The sequence below is a fragment of the Rhinolophus ferrumequinum genome, chromosome 6, assembly GCF_004115265.2.
Source record: "Rhinolophus ferrumequinum isolate MPI-CBG mRhiFer1 chromosome 6, mRhiFer1_v1.p, whole genome shotgun sequence".
Taxonomy (NCBI): Eukaryota; Metazoa; Chordata; class Mammalia; order Chiroptera; family Rhinolophidae; genus Rhinolophus; species Rhinolophus ferrumequinum.
The window spans coordinates 92,370,771-92,388,350 of record NC_046289.1 but is presented as its reverse complement, the minus strand read 5'-3'; the positions used below and the strand labels follow the sequence as shown (position 1 = coordinate 92,388,350).

The following is a 17,580-nucleotide window of genomic DNA, read 5'->3' as shown; positions in this document are numbered from 1 at the left end:
ATTATTGAAGGAAATTAAAGATAAATAAATGGAAAGACATACCGTGTTCATGGTAAGAATTAAAATATTGTTAAAATGTCCATACTACGTAATGTGATCTATAGATTCAATGCAATTCGTGTCAAAATATCAATGGGATTCTTTATCGTAATAGGAAAACAATCCTAAAATTAATATGGAACCACAAGAGATCCCAAATAACCAATGGAATCTTGAGCAAGAACAAAACTGGAGGCAGCATGCTTCCTGATTTCAACACATATTATAAAGCTATTGTAATCAAAGGAGTGTGGCACTGGCACAAAAACTGATATTTAGATCAATGGAACAGAAAATCGATCCCAGAAATAAATCCATGAATTCACTGTTAACTGATTTTCAATGAGTGTGCCAAGAACACACAATGGAGAATGGATAGTCTCTTCAATTAACCATTGTACATTGTTGACGGGAATGCAAATTGTTACAACTAATGCAGAAAACAGTGTGGAAGCTCCTCAAAAAAATTAAAACTAGAACTACCATATGATCCAACAATCCTACTTCTGGTTATAAACCCAAAGGAAATGAAATCTCAATCTTGAAGAGGTATCTACAATGCCAAGTTCATTGCAGCAGTGTTCACAAAAGCCAAGATATTAAAACAATCTGAATGTCCATTGATGGATGAATGCATAAAGAAAATGCAGTATATACATAGAAGGGAATATTAGCTTTAGAAAAAGAAAGTTATCCTGCCATTTGAAACAACATGGTGAACATAGTTCATTATGCCTAGTGAAATAGGCCAGACACAAAAGGACACATATTGCATGATCTCACTTACATGTGGAAGCTAAAGTAGTCAAACTCAGACAAGCATAGTACCGACCTGGCACCATACATAGTTATTATAGTATTATTGACTATATATCCTATGTTGTACTTTACATCCCCATCACTGTTTTGTAACTACCAATTTGTACTTCTTAATCCCTTCACCATTTTCACCCATCCCACTAACCACCACCCATTTTACAACCATCAGTTTGTTTTCTGTACCTATGAGTTTGTTTCTGGTTTTTTTGTTCATTTATTTTGTTCTTTAGATTCCACTTATAAGTGAAATCATATGGTATTTGTCTTTCTCAGTCTGACTTATTTCACTTAGTATAATGCCCTCTAGGTCATCCATGTTGTCACCAATGGTGAGATTTCATTCTTTTTTATGACAAGTATAATCAATATATAACCTCTTCTTAATCCAATCATCTATCAGTGGATATTTAGGTGGCTTCCATATTTTGGCTATTATAAATAATGCTGCAATGAACATAGGGGTACATCTATCTTTTTGAATTAGTGTTTCTTCAGATAAAAACCCAGAAGTGGGATTGCTGGGTCATATGATAGTTCTATTTTAATCTTTTGAGGAACCACCAACTGTTTTCCATAGTGGCTGAACCAATTTGCAATCCCACCAACAGTGCACAAGGGTTACTAAGTGTGATTATAATTTACATTTCTCTAAAGATTAGTGACATTGAGCATCTTTTCATATATCTGTTTGCCATCTGTATGTTCTCTTGGGGAAAATGTCTATTCAGGTTCTCTGCTCGTGTTTTAATTGGATTGTTTGTTTTTGGTGTTAAGTTGTATGACATCTTTAAAAATTTTGGATGTTAACTCCTTATAGGATGTATTATTGGCAAATATGTTCTCCCAGTGAGTAGGTTGTTTTTTCCATTTTGTCGATAGTTTCCTTTGACATGCAAAAACTTTTTAGTTTGATGTAATCTCATTTTTTTTTAATCAGGGGTTTCACTTCATAAATTATATAAATATCTAACCACATCTAACCATTATGTTATACAACTGAAATTAATATAAATAACATTATATGTCAACTGTAGTTGAAAAACTGTATTTAAATAATATAAAATGAAATAAATAAAATAGTCAAAGTCAGAAGCATAGAGTAGAATGGTTGTTGCCAGGAAGAGGGAGTTGGAAATGGGAAGGTGTTAATGAAAGGGTATGCACTTTCAGTTATGTAAGACTGTGTTTCCCCGAAAATAAGACCTAGCTGGTCAATCAGCTCTAATGTATCTTTTGGAGCAAAAATTAATATAAGACCGGGTAATACAATATAATATAATATAATATAATATAATATAATATAATATAATATAATATAATATAATATAATATAATATAATATAATATAATACAATATAATAATATACTAAAATACCGGGTCTTATATAATGTAATATAATATAATATAAGACCAGGTCTTGTATTAATTTTTGCTCCAAAAGATGCATTAGAGCGAATCATCCAGCTAGGTCTTATTTTCAGGGAAACACGGGATGAGTCAGTCCTGGAGATCTGATGTACACTTTAGTCGCTATACTTAACAATGCTACATTGTATAATTGACACTTGCCAATAGGGTAGATCTTAGGCATTCTCACCACAAGGGAAAACAAAGGAAAAGAAAAATAAATGGTAACTGTGATGCTGTGATACGTGGAGTGATGGATACGTTAATCCACTTGATTATGGTGATCATTTAAAAACGTAGATGCATATGAAAACATCAAGTTGTACATCTTAAACATCTACATTTTTTTTGTCAATTACACCTCAGTAAAGCTGAAAACAGTGAAAACTAAATAAATAAAGAGGGTAGGTGGGCGGGTGGCCAAATGGCTCAGTTGGTTAGAGTACGAGCTCTGAACAACAAGGTAGCGGAGTCAATCCCCACATGGGCCAGTGAGCAGCGCCCTCCACAACTAGATTGAAGACAACGAGCTGACACTGAGCTGCCGAGGGGCAGCCAGATTGCTCAGTTGGTTAGAGAGCGAGCACTTAACAACAAGGCTGCCGGTTCAATTCCGGCATGTGATGGTGGGCTGTGCCCCCGCAACTAGATTGAAGTACAATGACTTGGAGCTGATGGGCCCTGGAGAAACACACTGTTCCCCAGTATTCCCCAATTAAAAAATAAAAATAAAAAAGAGAGGGTAGGTGGGCAAGAGGACCATTGCACAGAGCGCTATTGGGTATTAGGCTGCTTATCCCTGAGTTTTGAGTCTTTCTTCACCATTTTGGAAAGAATTCAGAGAAACAAAGCACAGATTTGGAGATCATTTAATACAGTATATTTCAAATATATTTATTTATTTCCGTGTAATCCCTGAAACTCTGACAAAATCATGTTGTCATGGAAATCTAGTGAAAAATTCAGAAATAACTCAATCTTCAGTTCCATATCTTTGTGAAAATCCTGAACTTTATTGCTTTCCTATTTTATGAGATCTTTTAATATTTAAATATTCCATTCACTGAATAAGTTTCTATAGATGAGTGCATTTTCATCGCCTATCAAGATATTCCTTATTTCAATAAACAATTTTAGAAATAGACTTTTTCCATCTATCTATAATTACCTTATATAAGATAACAGGATGATCATAAAATTATGATGGTCCTAAAGAGTGTTTTTCTTTTTTTCCATTTCACCTGCCGAAATTTCATAAACTTTCTATAGTAATCATGTTTTTCACTGTAAAGATATATGTCAACAGAAACAATGAACTATTGAGATTACTTATGTTTCTTTGTTCAATGTGAATTATGGTAGTTTTATATCTCCTTCAACTTATTGTAAACAATTATGTCATAAATAAAATAACCCAAATTATGAAACAAATTAGGCATATCTAAAATTGTAGACATATCTTGTTTTCATAACTGTATTGTAGCTTAATTTTACTATGAGATACTTAAATATTCCAAAACTTTGTTTTTGAAGGCTTTTCTTATTTTTAAACAAGACTAAATTAAATTGCACAAAAGATGTTTAAATGGTGTCATAAAAATTAATTATACATAATTTAAAATAACACCTAAAAAGTAAGGTTTGGCTGATCTCAATCTTTCTCTGACATTTTGTTTGTGCGTATGATATGTAATTAAGCAACCGAAAACACTTAAAATCAAACATTTGCCTCATCATAACTCCAAAGTAGCAACTAAAGGAATCTTATATTGTGCCCAAAGGACATCTATCCATAAATATAATTACTTTGCTGTCACCAATATTAGATCTTCAACTGATCTAGAGGACATCAAGAGGACATGTCTTGTTTAGTACAAGATTTGTGGCATAAATATTTTATGTGAAATTGCGTTTATACCAAATTTTACTCATTTAGAAACCCCAAAATGCTTATATTCCCTGTAACTGTATTACTCAGAATAAACAATATAAATAAACAGAAAGAGTTACAGTGATTCTTTCATCTGAAAACAAAAACAAAACAAGAAACTTATTCCTTAAACTTAAAGGGAAGGCCTTTTGTTTTATTTTATTTGTAAATGCCAATGTTTTCTTTCTTTCTTTCTTTCTTTCTTTCTTTCTTTCTTTCTTTCTTTCTTTCTTTCTTTCTTTCTTTCTTTCTTTCTTTCCTTCCTTCCTTCCTTCCTTCCTTCCTTCCTTCCTTCCTTCCTTCCTTCCTTCCTTCCTTCTTCCTTCCTTCCTTCCTTCCCTTTTTTTATTGGGATAAAAACAGTTAACATTAGATCTACCTTCTCAATAAATTTTTAAGTATACAGTACAGTATTGTTAGCTACAGGCACAATGTTGTATGGCAGATCTTTAGAACTGACTCATCTTGCGTACGTGAAAGTTGCCCTTTGACCTTTGACCAACATCTCCCCCATTTCAATCCAGTCCCCAGCCTGACAACCTCCATTCTGCTCCCTGCTTCTATGTGTTTGACTTTTATTAGATTCCACATGTAAGTGATATCATGCACTTTCTTCTTTCTGTGTCTGGTTTTTTCACTTAGTCTAATGTACTCCAGGTTCATCCACATTGTTGCAAATGATGGGATAACCTTAATTTTTAAGACTTAATAATATCTCATTGTATATATCTGCCACAATTTCTTATCCATTCACCATCAAAGGACACTTGAGTTATTTCGAAATCTTGGCTATTGTGAATAAAGCTGCAATGAACATGGGAGTATTTATCTCTTCGAGGTACTGATTTCATTTCCTTTGGGTATATAGTGATAAGACAGATTGTTGGATCATATGGTATAGATTGGTGCAAAAGTAATTGTGGTTTAAAAGGTTACAAACACCGCAATTACTTTTGTACCAACCTAATAGTTCTATATTTTTTTTGAGGAATCTCCATACTGTTTTCATAATAGATGTATCAATTTACATTCCAAACAACAGTATATAAGTCCCATAACTCTTGATAACTGTAGCTTTGTAATATATTTTTAAATGAATAAGTATGATGCCTCCACTTTTTTTCTTCTTGCTCATAATTGTGTTGGCCTTTTGGGGTCTTTTGTGGTTTCACACGCATTTAAGGAATGTCTTTGTATTTCTATATAAAATATATATGTCATAAATAAATGACTGTTTTCATAAAGATTGCATTGAATCTACAGATAACTTTGGGTAGTATAGACATTTGAACAATATTAATTCTTACAACCCAAGAACGTATGATGTCTTTTCATTTACTTGTGACTTCCTTGTTGTTTTTTTGTTTGTTTGTTTGTTTTGTTTTGTTTATCATTGTTTTGTAGTTTTCAATTCATAAGTCTTTTCATCTCTTTGGTTAAGTATTTTATTGTTTTTATGCTATTGTAAATGGAGTAGGTTTCTTATTTCCCATTCAGATAGTTCATTGTTAATGTCTAGAAACACAAAGGTTAATTCAGGGGCATGATCCCCACTTCAAGGAGTCCACTCTCAAGGATATCTGATAAGTCTAACCCATTGTGGGGGTGAGGGGGGCAAATGGGAGTCTGTTCTTTAGATGTTTATATCTCTGTGAGTTCCAGGGATCTCTACTCAGTTTTGACTTTATTATTTACTAGCTGAGCTTAGCCAACGTTTTCTCCACTGTGAGCCTCATGAATTAGTATTATTGTGATTTCACAGAGGTATACTGAGTTTGAATGAAATAACATAAACTAAGTTTAATTTCTCTCAATTAAGAATAATATTAATTTTGCATCTAGTGGACATTATCAACTCCTTTATTTACTCCTATATTTAAAGCAGGGTATATCCCAGTAAGAAAACGCTCTGATACCTAGAAACATTGCTACCACCCTTATTTCAGGGACAGCTGAAGAAAGCTCTCTGAATTTGTTGGATCTGAATTCAGCATGTGACAAGCATGTAAAAAATCTCAGATCTTCCACTGGGTCTTTATAAAGTCTTCGTTACTTCATTTCTAGTGAATTTTAAACGTCTGTCAAAGCTATAGTCAAATAAAGTATGAAAGATAACTAATTTTTAAAAATAATTTACCATTAACTGCCCCTAAGTAAACTTCCATTTGTGCAAATGGGCATCTTCAGACATGATGTGAAAAATGATAACCTCAAGGAATATAGCTTTAACACGCTGTCAGATAAATGAATAAAGATCATTTTCTAATTGACATTTTAATTTGGATTGTTCCTATACTGAAAAATGATTGTTAGGAAAATTGTTAAGCAATAATTCAAGACTGAATTATATTCTTTAATTTCAGCTCTCTGAATATTTCAGAGGAAAATGGTTTGGGTTTAAATTATTAAGTAAGAGCCCGATTTACATTACATATCAATATTGTTTCTCTTTTCATTAAAATGAAATAGTTTTATGTTTATTCATCATCATGTGCACAATTATAGCTCTGGTGTCATTCCTGCAATCTTGCATTACTGCTGTATAATGTTTCAAATTTCTCCTATAAGAATATTGCAATGGTTGTATTAATTAAATTAATATTAATCACTTTAATTAAAATTCGTTAACAGGAGAATTTCATTGTGGATTTGAAGATGGCAACATTTGTTTGTTCACCCAAGATGATACAGATAATTTTGACTGGACAAAGCAAAGTACTGCAACGAGAAATACAAAATATACTCCAAACACAGGACCAAATGCTGATCGTAGTGGCTCCAAAGAAGGTATGAGCATATAAAATGTGCTCATGACAATCATACACCAGCCTTGAAATGTCAGAAATCCATTCAATATAAAATGTAAAAGAATACTAAGCCATAGACTTGAAGATTAAGGACTAGCATTTTATGTGCAGTATCAATAATTCAGATAACCTCAGTTTGTAGACATTAGTTTTCTCTTAGAACAATCTGAAATATACAGTTGAGAGACTGGGATTATTTTCTTGAAAATTTAAGTCTCAAATTCTAATTTTGACTCAAATTTTTATACATTTTAAACAGTTTTACCTTTATTTATCTTTGTCTCTATTTATCTTTATTTATAGATCATTTCTTCTTTTTATTATACCATGCATGTACAGATTTTATCAATGAGATGCAAATCCTCCTATAAATCTTTACTTGTATGAAAACTCTAAAACTTCTCCATAATTTCAAATTTCATGTTACCTACTAATGGCATGGCTAATCACTTTATTTTGTCTTTCTGAAGGTTTTTATATGTACATTGAAACATCCCGACCAAGACTGGAAGGTGAAAAGGCTCGGCTTCTCAGCCCTGTTTTCAGCATAGCTCCCAAAAACCCTTATGGACCCACAAACACCGCATACTGTTTCAGCTTCTTCTATCACATGTATGGACAACATATAGGTGAGATGGCCAGAATTACTTTGCTTCTTTAAAGTATACCATGACTAAGAAGAACAATGTTCACACACAGAAATAAATTAATTCCAGTCAAAGAAAGTTATCGTTGACTTTTAAGCTACTTAACAATAAATTACAAAGTAAGAGGCTAAGAATATACCCCATAATGTCCTCATTTCCCAAATTTATATTAGAATTTGAAATTTTGTTGCTTCGCTTACCTTTTATGGAATCCTAATTCAGGGAGACCGTGAATGGGTTAAATTTTTTATGAGATCTTCTTGTGAAATTTAATACCAATGTAATTTACACTGCTGCTTTTCACAGAAATCTGCTTGAATTACCACTCTGTGTATATTAGTGATCATGGAAAAAGGTGTTATCGTATTTGGAAGACAGTACTTGTATCACCAGCTACACATTTGGAATGTTGGTGTCATTTTTTGCTTGTTTATAAAGTATGCCTAGCACATCTAATGAGATTGAAGAACATCTTCAGTCCTGCAGAGTATACAAAGGTGAACACACTCTCTGCTGTTAGAGATCTTATCTTGCACAGTAATGGAGGCTAAGATGAGCAAATACACAATTTTGCTAGAAAGAATACCATGTAACCTTGAGAAAGAACCTAGCCAAACTGTGCTGGGGGTGGGAGGGATGAAAAAGAACCTAGCAAAATTGTGCGGGGTGCGGGGTGGGGCATTGTACAGGTCTACAACTCTTTATGTCCAATCCTAAAATAAAAAACACTGAACTCAATTTTTAAAAATGATTTGGCTGTGCACGCTAGCCTCATCTCCACGTGTGAGAATATATGACCTGATCTGATATGAGCCTATTTATATATAGTCTTTAATTATTCAAATGCATGTGAACATTTGTACTATTTGCAGCAAAAATGTTACTATGTTTAGTTATGGATTCTGTTCCAGATCCTTCCAGGGGATGCCATGAAATATATATGACATGCACTCTTTCTACTTTCTAAAACAAAATTCTGAATGTGAAGCATATCTAGCTCCACAGAGCTTGCACAAGGATTGTAGATCTGTATCTAGTTAAATAACAAGGCAATGCTTTGGAACAAAGGGACACATTTCCCTACAAAAGAATGGTACATTTTCAATAGACAGAGATGAGCTCAAGGGAGACTGAGAAAGTAAAATGTGAGAAGTTAGGATGGCATTAAATGTCTTGATTTAAATTAATAAAACCAATAATAAAATTACATATTTTTATAAACGAATCAAATTGTACATATGATATATACAGCTAATATGCTAAGCGAAGCCATCCTCTTAATAATTTTATAAAAATGAGCATCACTATCCATCTTTTCAGTGGAGAAAACTGAATGTCGGAGAGTCTGTATGAATTGCAAACAACTGAGAGTCCAACTCCTAGCCAGTGCTACTAACTAGTATTCTACGCAGAGCAGCAATAGGTGACAAGTCGGGCAGGATAGCTTTTGTGCAGTAAAAAGTCTGGAAACCTGGGCTGGAACTTGGCCGTAGCAGTTAGTCACTTCAGAATTTAGAGAAGTCATGTAAAATGTCTGGATCTTGGACTCCTCATCTGTAAAAAAGGAACAATTCCTCCTTCAGAAATTTGTTGTTCAAGTGAAATGGATCACATATAGAAAACCTTCTGTCAGATGGTAGACACTCATAATCTTACGTAACCTTAAATTTCAAATAGCAGTCGTAAAGTAATACTCATCAGGACACTATTCCTAACACATCATGAATTATTTCTCTTCATTTTCACAATGAACATTTCGGCTCATTAAAATCATTATTCTGTTGCATACACAAGAAAACTGAAATACAGAAAATGTTGATTACCATCCATGCCCATCAAATTATCATAGCTAATAAGGAGCAAAACCATGAAAACAAGCCAGGAAGCAGGACACAGAGCCTGCCTGCTTCCTACTCTGCAGGGAGACTTCCAGGAATGTCATGAAAGCTTAGCTAATTTCATAGTTGGGGAAAGATATTACAGATTTTGCGCAGACAATACACATAACGAGATCATTGATTTGGGTAAATAAATCTTACAGGAGTGGGTAAAACCACTGTGAAACAGAACATAGACGGGAAAAGCAGTTGGAAAGTAATAGTCGTAGGTTCACTATGGCCTAAACTATGAAAGAAAATAAATGTCCATACAATTGTCAAGCCATCATATTTATTGTGAGATTACTGTCTTATTACAAAAGGAAGATTGGCTCAACTCTAATGTTTCCCTTTAGTTGTTCATATATCTTTTACTCTCTATTTTGAATATAATTCATGGACTTCTCTTCTTCAAATTTACCTTGGATTTGACATATTTTAAGTTACTTTCTAAATAAATAATTCCAAGATCAATATTTTGAATTACTTTAATGAGTAAAATGTGCATTTACCTTATTTATGAGGCTGGCTTCCTCTCAAAATTTCTGCATATTTATGCTGATTCCCAAGGCAATTTTAATATACTTATAACACAATCGTTGTTCTTATCCTATTCTTGTCAATGGATGTCCAGGTGACTTTTGCTAGTTTTCTTCTGATTGTTTCAGGGAGAAGGTAGTTCTTCATTTCTTCCATGTTCTCAAATATTGACCACTCTCAACACTGTACCATTTCTCTGCTTCATCAGATGGTTGAAGGTTACGGTATCAGGTCACTGTGTCCCTCTCAGCAGAGCTAAATCATGCTGCTTATTAAAATCTAGGTGAAATATCTGTTCCAGATATTGACTAATCCATTAGGACCAGATGAGCTACCTCATTACGGAGATGCTGCCTGGAGCTGAAACCTTTCCTCTTTGCAAATATTATTCTAAGACACTCATTCATCTGTAAACCTGGGGGCATTTATTGTCACTGGTTTTACAAATTAATTTATCTGTCCTATTGGTTCTTTTGGAAATTCAGATTCAAAAGACTGTCCTAGATTTCTAATAGCCTAATAGCAATTATTAGTTCTTGAGTAACCGTAAATAATCCTTGCTGTTTAACTGTGACTAATGGATAGTATACCATTGAGAAGAGTCACATTTTTTATAATACAAAGAATGAGTGATCAGTTATACATTACTTGGAAGAGAGAGTCTTCTTTGAAATAATTGAATATGTTGTTTTACTTATTTATTGCCACGTAACAAATTTCCCCCAAATTGTGTGACTGAAAGCAACAAACATTTATTACTCAGAGTTTCTGTGGGTCAGGAATATGGGTATGGCTCACTTGGGTGCCTATAGCTCAACACGTCTCCTGAGATTGCAGAAAAGCTGTCAGGTGGGTCTGCAGTCTAAATCGAAGACTTAACTTTGATTTACAAGGGTGCACTTGTAAGCCCAGTCACCTAATTTTTGGCAGGTTTCATTTCCTCACAGGTGTTGGACTATGGATATTGTTTTCTTGTTGGCTGTTGATCAGAGGCCATTCTCAGTGCCTCCTCAAGTGGACATTTCTATAGAACCGTTTCATGGCATGGCCGCAGACTTCCTCTAAAGCAAGCAATCCATGAGTTAGAGAAAACACATGCCCAAGACTATTTATAATCTAATTTCTGAAGTTCCATCCTATAACTGCTGCCCTATTCTGTTTATTATAATTGAATTGATAATTCCATCCGACACTCAAGGGGAGACAATTACACTAGAGTGTTGGTGCTAGGAAGTTGAAATCATTCACAGGCATTTTCGAGGCTGTCTGCCACACTGGTACAATTTATTGTTAGTTTAATGTTCCATCAAAATTGATTGAAGAAAAAATAAATGAAAGCTATAACATGTATCCTTAAAGTAACTGTTGATTTATATGTATACAATACAATATCTGGCTATGGACAGTAATATAAGATTCTTTCAGCAATCCTGTAGCTACTAGTAGGCATTTTGAGTTTTGATCAGTCAGTCAGTTGAATTTCTAATATTCTTGAAAAGAAATTGAACCTTCTATGAACCCAATGGGTATAACCAAAGTTTATTAAAAATCAGTAAACTATGTACTATGTTTCCCCAAAAGTAAGACCATGTCTTATGTTAAGTTTTGCTCCAAAAGATGCATTAGGACTTATGTTCAGGGGTATCATCCTGAAAAATCATACTAGGGCTTATTTTTTGCTTAGGTCTTATTTTCTGGGAAACGTGGTACTTCATTTATTTCTAGAAAGACAAATGTGAGATATAAGCATCATGTCATACCAAGAAATTAAAGAGAAAAATACAAAAGACACTTATGAATATATTCATTGAACTTGATAAAATGATTCAATAAAGCAGTGGCTCTAGAAAGCTAATAAATAGGAGGCAAGAAAACAGAATTATTTAATGACAGCCACTCATGAATGTTGAGTGTGAGGAAGAAGTGATAGAGAGACGTGGGGTTGTAGAAGGGGCTATTTTAAGAGGATTAAGAGTTACTAGAAAGGGTAAGTTTAGAGATACAAAAGTTAGAGGGAAGCAAATTGTTTGAAGAGATGAGAATTACGAACATTGGTAAAGGAATTAACTGTGAAGAACGTATGTAATATCACTTCCACTGAGGTGGGAAGTAAGAAGAAGGCTTCTGATACATTCCTAGATGCAAGAACAGCAAACAGGCAGGAGATTTGCCATCCTAACAGTCTCTGTTTTCTCTGTAAAATAAATGCAAACGTTGCATTTTCAGAGTAGATAGTTTTAGGAAAGGGGTGAGTGGAAGCAGAAACTGATGAGTGAGAGTTGGAGAGGTTGGAGATTGGGGCATCAGTCCTCGGCATTTTGAAATGTGTTTTAGGATGTTATGCTCACTGTGATTCTCCATCTCTTTTTGAGTGTATTACTGAATTATGCTGCTAACTTATTGTCTTTTTGGCCCCACTTTCTGGGGAAAAGATCATTTTCTAAAACTCTAAACCAGTAACGTAAGGACCTCAAGGATATGTGCTTCTCTGCCTTCTCCTTGAGGCAGCTCCGTATCCCAGGCATGTATGAAGTTCCCCAAATCAAGCTGTATTGTATCTATCTTTGCCCTGCTTGGGGGAGCCGAAACAGTTTCTCTCCTCATCACATGGTGTCCTATAAATATAAATATTTATTTGTCCATCTCATAAATATTTATGAAGTAAATGTATATTTTTAAGTCGTATGATAGAATAAGTATGTTTTTTTCCTCTTTAATCATCTAGGTAACTCATATTCTTCCTTGAAAAGCCATCTCAAGGACATCTGCTGAAAGTCTTCCCCCTCCTCCCTGCACCTTCTGTTCCCCTAACACTTGATTCATACCTCTATCATCTTTGTCACCTGGCCCCTGCTAAGCTGCAGGCTACTTGAGAGCAGTAATCATGATTTACTTATGTTTGATCCTCTGGAACAACAAATGATCAATAGATTAAAAGAAAATTCTCCAAAGTAGATACTTCAGCTTCTGAGTGTGCCAGAAGAATAACAAAACAAGGGAATTAAAAGTATGGATTTTAGATTGGAAACAGAAAGTAGTTTCACCAAGGCCCTATAGATACATTTGGGGGGGGGGGGGAAATACAAGTGCTTCATTGACCTAACTTGAATTTGAATCTTTGTGCTCTGGCAGCCAGCACATAGAGGAAAGCAAAAATGTCACATATTTCTTAACAATTAATTCACAGGAAAATTTATCTTTATAAAAACATTCTTAGTAATATAATAGGCAACATCTTCACTTGGTACTTTTAGAAAAATATAATTTTTTTTCCAAATAAAAATCTTATATATTGATAGACCTTTATACATTAGAGAATAAAATTTGTGTTGCAAGCAAAATATTATGGTCCAGATATGACACCTTGTGATGATCTAATGGAATGTAGAATAGAATTTAATGAATCTGTAATTAACCTCTGGTTAAATTTCTCTAAATAAGATATCTCAAGTGTCCTTTAGCAAGAGTTTGATTGAAGCCTTCTTGGCACTGGCATCCAATGATTTTTAAACTGGGGACTTAAATGTTTTTATACAAGATATAGACAAGGCAAGGGTTACAATCTTTTGTATGGTTTTTAGGAATATGATTTTTATTCTTATTTTTGGTCAAAAACTGTATTTCTTCTGACTTGAGTTTAAAAATTAAGATTCTTGCTTATATCTCAATTATGTCCCTCAAATAAGAAATCAGCTCACATATTTTTCTTCCCTCTAAGTTTAGACACCATATGAGAGACAGTTTGAGCCTGAGAAACAAATCTTAAGATAAGGTGCCATTATTTTAGAGCTTTTATTACATTGACTATTGAAGAATATCAGCAGAATAAATATGTAATTTTGAGATACTTGTGTTCTGATAAATTCTCAGAATTAAGTTCCTTGCAAAAGACAACCCCCAGCTAGCTGAGAGAATAGATAAGGTTACTTAGTATTCTCCACTTAACTATTTGAGAATAGCTACCAAACTGTGGGCTCTTAGATAATAGTTGATATTAAGTCATTCTTTTCCTTAAGAATTAGTCAGTGCTTTCAGTGAAGTACCATTTATATTTAATATTGATAAGGCCGGTGTCATCAGTAGGAAAATAATGCTGTAAGTGGAAAACATTCATAAAAATTTAACATTTTTTAAATTAACATATATATTTTAAAAGGGGGCTGGAAAGAATGTAGCCATGATTTATTACCACTTATAAATATTATTACAGACCCTTGTCACAGACCCACAAATAAGACTTTATGTAATATCTAGTTCGTTTATCTTTTAAGTCTTTGGTTTTAAACCACCAACTACCCCAAAATTTATTTTCCTTATATTTAATTATTTGTTGGTGATGGGCCCTGAGACAATCTATAGTAGAAGTTAGGATGTTTGAACAAAATTAATGATATTACTGAGAAAGGCTGCTGTTTTAAAATATACAAGTCTCAATTTCAGTGTAATTAATAAACAATATCATTTCATCAATTGAATGAATGCATGGTCAGAAAGTGGGTTAACTGTTTTGTTTCTCACCCAGTGTGCCAAACTTTTTAAAGTAACTTCATCGAAAGTATAAAATTAGTGTGATGAATATTTTTACCTTTAGGTCTCGAATTCACTCATTTTTGTTCACTGGGATGAATTGTACATACTATGTGCCTAGTGGTATTTAAGTTTCTATAGAAGATAAAGAGAATTATGGTAACGGTTCTTACCCATCAAATAGTTTATCATCTATTTGGGTAATGAATTGCTAACTAAATTAAAAGGCAGAAAGTAACACACATCAAAATGCATGACAGGCCCAGGCTATGGATTCACAAGGGAGAAAACACTGACCACCGCAGTTAAAATAACTTTTCTATTGAAGAGAAGAAATGTAAGCCATCCTCCAAAAGAGCTAAGTAGTAAACAGAAGGGAAAAGTTAGAGAATGTGAGAAACAGAAGAAGCCGCAGTGTAATAATGTTCTTGTGGCAGAATAGGGAGAGTGACAAGGTCTACCCAGGGATCTGACATATACCGGAGAAATAGCCTGAGGAAAGCTATGTTTTAGGAAAAGTTATCTCTATACTAATATAGAAATTCAGCAAGGTACAAGAAGTCACGGTCCTGCCTGGAGAAAATGAAGTGACATTTTTTATTTAAGATATCATTGCAATTATACTCTACTGAAAAAAATAACAATGGACGCATGCAGGCATTTCTATTCAAGGAGAAAATAATGATTTTATAATTTCCCCTTTTTGTCGGTGTGTACAAAACAAATAGTACTAACAATTACCTATCAATATAGATAGCTCTTGCCTCAAGCTAGATGATTTTGGCACATCCTCATCTTCCATGAAATGTGAAGCTCAAATTAATGAGTCTGTATTACTGATTAGAATAAAAATGTGATTTATATGCAAGTAATCCCCATGTCGTGCAGTAAACTAAATTACAAATTAATTTATATGAACTTGGTAATTTCAAGTATCTGAAGGAAATATGGACACATATTTCAGGACATGTATTTAAATTACTTACATAAAATATATAAAATGTATATTTATAGTAAAATAGTTGAAAGTATAATTGTGTTAAGGACTTAATGAAAGAAAAGAACTAGGAAATATTACAATAAATCAATTTATGCACATTAAATTTTATACAATAATTTATATGAAATAATATAAAAAATAATCATGCTATTGCATAATGCCATGAATAGTCCCCAAATTTTTCTCACCGCTCATGAGATAAAGCACCACTTAGGTCATTTAGCTCTTCTGATTACAACTCCTCAGCATGAGATAAACAGCTCTCACACCTGACTCTTCAGGAGTGGTGATCAAAAAAGGAGAATTAGAAAACCAAGGAGAAGATAAAGACAGTGACGTTTTTTCTTAGCAATTTCAAACTTGTGTCATGGAACTGTATGCATTTGAAAATCCTCGGGGATGATTAAATTCATACCTACTGCTATCTGATGCCTACTAAAGCATCAACACAATACCTCTGAGAATTTAAAATTACTTTTAAAGGGTATTAACACAATCCATCATATTCACTTGGAAATTTTCTTACTACAATAATGTGCTGAATCAGCTTTGCTGAATCTAACTTCTCTTGAATCACTTTATTCTGTTTCACAAGTTCTAATTTTGTTGACCAAGATGTTCTGGATGGAAGTTTGTATAACTTTTGGCACTGAATTCTCTTTTATAATCTTAAAAACTGTAAACTTTCTTGGGAAAACAATCTTCCAAAATCATGTGTCTATCGAGATGGCTTTTGTTATCATCCCTAAAACTGACCATTACATCAATAGTTTGTATTCATTGATTTGGATAATGGAATATGATTAATACTATTTACACAACAATAAGAATTAAATTATAATGTATTTGGAAGAATTTATTTCAATCAGCTATACTTCTATTGTCCTTTTCTTATAAAACAGGTAATATTTGTCCTTTTACATAAAATCCAGCCACCACTGAATGTAGCTCATATAATCTATTCAAAAACTAATTCAAAATGTGGGATAATTCAGACCTAGGTTCTTTAGACCTAGGACAAATATTTTTCACATAGTACATATTTAATAAATACAGAGGGTGCCAAAAAATGCATACACATTTTAAGAAATGAAAAAACTATTAAAATTATAATAATATATACCAATAACAAAACATGAATACAAGTTACATTTGACTTCTGCAATTACAAGAGGTGCTCAAAGTGGTTACCATCAATATCCAGACCCTTCTGATTACAGTGAACTATTGCTTGAGCATAGATAAAATTACTTAAAATGTGTGTACATTTTTTTGGCATCCCCAGTATAAACTGAAATAATTCAAGTTTGAATTATATTACACACATAAAAAGAAAATGTTAATTTAAAAATGTAAACATGCTCACAGGCAAAGTGTATTTCCTGAAAAAAAAATACATTCAATACTAATATACTAACCTATTATTATTGATATAACAATGGTAAAACATATATATTAATATTTCATTAAAGCATGCATGTATTACTTTAAATAAATTCTAGAAGACATATAGTACACACTACTTTGTTAGTCTAATTACAACTAATAGGTCGAGAAAACTATTATCATTTTATTAAGACTTAACAAAAACTTCCATCATGTGTTGATTTGACAACAGGATTGATTCCTGTCACTTCTATCAAAATAACAGTCCGTGCTACCCAAGAAAAATAAGACTTCCAGAGAAAATGGTAATTCATTCACTGCTATCTATTTACTTTAGCACCTCATATTTATTGAAGCATCTACGGGTAATTTTTATATGAAACGAACAGCATTGGTAGCTTAGCGTGGGTATATCCTTCCTTCACTAAATGCAAACTATTGATGGGCTTCTACTAGGTAGGGAAGCTAAGCAGTTACATTTAAGAAATACTGAAAAAGAGAAAGGTAACTGCTATGTTCCTTTCTGAAATAGCAGTAAAGTGTAATGATAAATTGGCAGAGACTATCACAGCTCAACCCAATCAGTTACTACCTACTAAC

The 17,580-nt window shown here is 33.2% G+C and overlaps 1 protein-coding gene across 1 annotated transcript in view; it reads left to right on the top strand.

Annotated features, from left to right (window-relative positions):
- Nucleotides 1-17,580, top strand: part of MDGA2 (MAM domain containing glycosylphosphatidylinositol anchor 2) — an 806,109-nt gene that overhangs the window by 767,610 nt on the left and 20,919 nt on the right. The window contains exons 13-14 of the mRNA XM_033109651.1: nucleotides 6,828-6,983; nucleotides 7,474-7,632. Of these exons, the coding sequence (XP_032965542.1) occupies nucleotides 6,828-6,983; nucleotides 7,474-7,632 (315 nt within the window). The remainder of the gene's footprint in view (nucleotides 1-6,827; nucleotides 6,984-7,473; nucleotides 7,633-17,580) is intronic.